Here is a 1,849-nt window from a genome sequence, read left to right as displayed (position 1 = left end):
AGATTTGTTTGTCATTGAGTGAGTAGATACATTTGTAGCAATGGTCTTGTCTAACTCCAGCCGCTGCTGTGCTGGAGTCCTGCTCTTTACTCACGGATGCTGCCCCGATAGAGGGAAGTGCTTTTTACGTCCCTGATTGCCTGACTTCTTTCTCTCCTTGCTAACGTTCTTCCTTAATTTTCTATTTCTGCCTACCATCCGGAGGCAATTTTGATATGCAAATAAGCCTTAGCATTCAGAAACGGAAGCTTTTGAGAGTCTGATTTAGTTTTTTTCTCCCCCCCCCCCCCGCCCTTTTTTTCTTTTTAAAAGAATCTGTGTTGGGTAGAGCAGCCCCATGATGGGAATAGAGTGATACAACTCCGTTTCTCTCTCCCCGTGATTCCTGCCCTGTAACCTCCCGCTGGTCTCCTTCCTAAGACCCTGGGGACACTCCTAGGAGAGAAGGGGGATGTGGTTATTGATGCTGCATGCTACAAGAAAAATACAAAGCTGAAAATTGGAACCTGTTTAATTTTCCAAAGCTAAAAGATTTTAAAGCAATTTAGTAAAGTGTTTAAAAAATTTTTAAGGGCTGAAAGCTCACAGCAAAGAAGCAAGGGAACTACCTCCATGTTGCTCCTCAGAGCCGATGCTTTACAAAATGATATCGTTATCAAGGTAAAATTTACATCCAGTGAAATCCGCAGAGTTTAAATCTTCAGACCATTGATTATGGTGACTGACAGAGTGTGGATGCACAACCACTACCCTACTTGGGGTGAGGGTGGCTTCTGTCACTCCAGAAAGTTCCTTCTTGCCCCTTCCTGTCAGATGATGCAGAAAAGCAAAATTAATTCACCATAGTAATGGTTTATTTTATTTTGACAGACTTAATTCACTTTATTTTTCATGTGTAAAATCCTTTCCTTGTATGGTAGCCACAGTTGGAGCCTGGGTCCTCTAAACGGACACTCTGGTGGGAGTTTTCACAAGATGGTCAGTAAATTCCTGTTAAAGAGGTTTGGTGGACACAGTATCATTCCAGAGGTCAGGGTGGGGTGGGGTCTTAAGTAGCTGTCGGTCTTGGAGATAACATCAAAGGTGGCCTTGGCAACGTTGCCCAGGATGGCAGTGCAGCCTTGCTGGTGTGCAGCAGTCATCACCAGCTTCTTGGGCACGGGAGCAGAGACGATGCCAGGGGTGATGTGCACCAGCAGAGAGCCACAGTGGCTTGCCAAGCTTGCTCTCCAGTAGCCTCTCCACACAAGAACAATGGAAAGCTTGGCCAAGATCATGACTCCCCAGATTGCAGTGGCTACCTCCTCGGAGCTTTTAACAGCAAGACCAACATGACCACTGTCCCCAATAGTGACAAAAGCCTTGAACCTGGTCCGCTTGCCAGCACGAGTTACCTTCTGCACTGGCATGACCTCATCCTTTTGGGATGCTCCCAGGAAAAAGTCAGTCATCTCATGTTCCTTAATGGGCAGGGAGAACAGGTAGATCTCCAAGGACTCCATCTTCACGTAGAACTCAGTCCTCTGTGAATGTCAGGCTTTTTCACAGAGTCTCAGCTTCTCTTCCACCCACTAGGGCTCCGTCCTATGCCAGTGCCCTACTGCCACAATTACAGGAGCTTTGTAATAACTTCTGAAATCAGAACGCAAAACTCTCCAGTTTGTCCTTAAAAAAAAAAAAAAAAAAAAAGATTAGGGAATATCCCAGGAATCCACAAGGACGACCACAGCTAAGACTCCTAGCAATAGTGGAGGGAGTGTCTGAACTGGCCTTTTCCTGTAATCAGAGTGGTGACTACCCGAACTGTCATCAGAGAACTTTCATCCAGTAACTGATGGAAGCAGATGCT

General features: G+C 45.8%; 1 protein-coding gene across 1 annotated transcript; it reads right to left on the bottom strand.

Annotated features, from left to right (window-relative positions):
• Positions 1 to 968: 968 nt before the first annotated feature.
• Positions 969 to 1,502, bottom strand: LOC131922556 (small ribosomal subunit protein uS5-like). The gene has a single exon (XM_059277405.1). It carries the CDS (start codon positions 1,500 to 1,502, stop codon positions 969 to 971), a length of 534 nt encoding a protein of 177 aa, XP_059133388.1.
• Between the last annotated feature and the right edge of the window lie 347 nt (positions 1,503 to 1,849).

This window comes from Peromyscus eremicus, chromosome 1 (genome assembly GCF_949786415.1).
Source record: "Peromyscus eremicus chromosome 1, PerEre_H2_v1, whole genome shotgun sequence".
Classification (NCBI taxonomy): domain Eukaryota; kingdom Metazoa; phylum Chordata; class Mammalia; order Rodentia; family Cricetidae; genus Peromyscus; species Peromyscus eremicus.
Note: the sequence above shows the minus strand (reverse complement) of the source record. Positions and strands in the feature narration are given on the sequence as shown.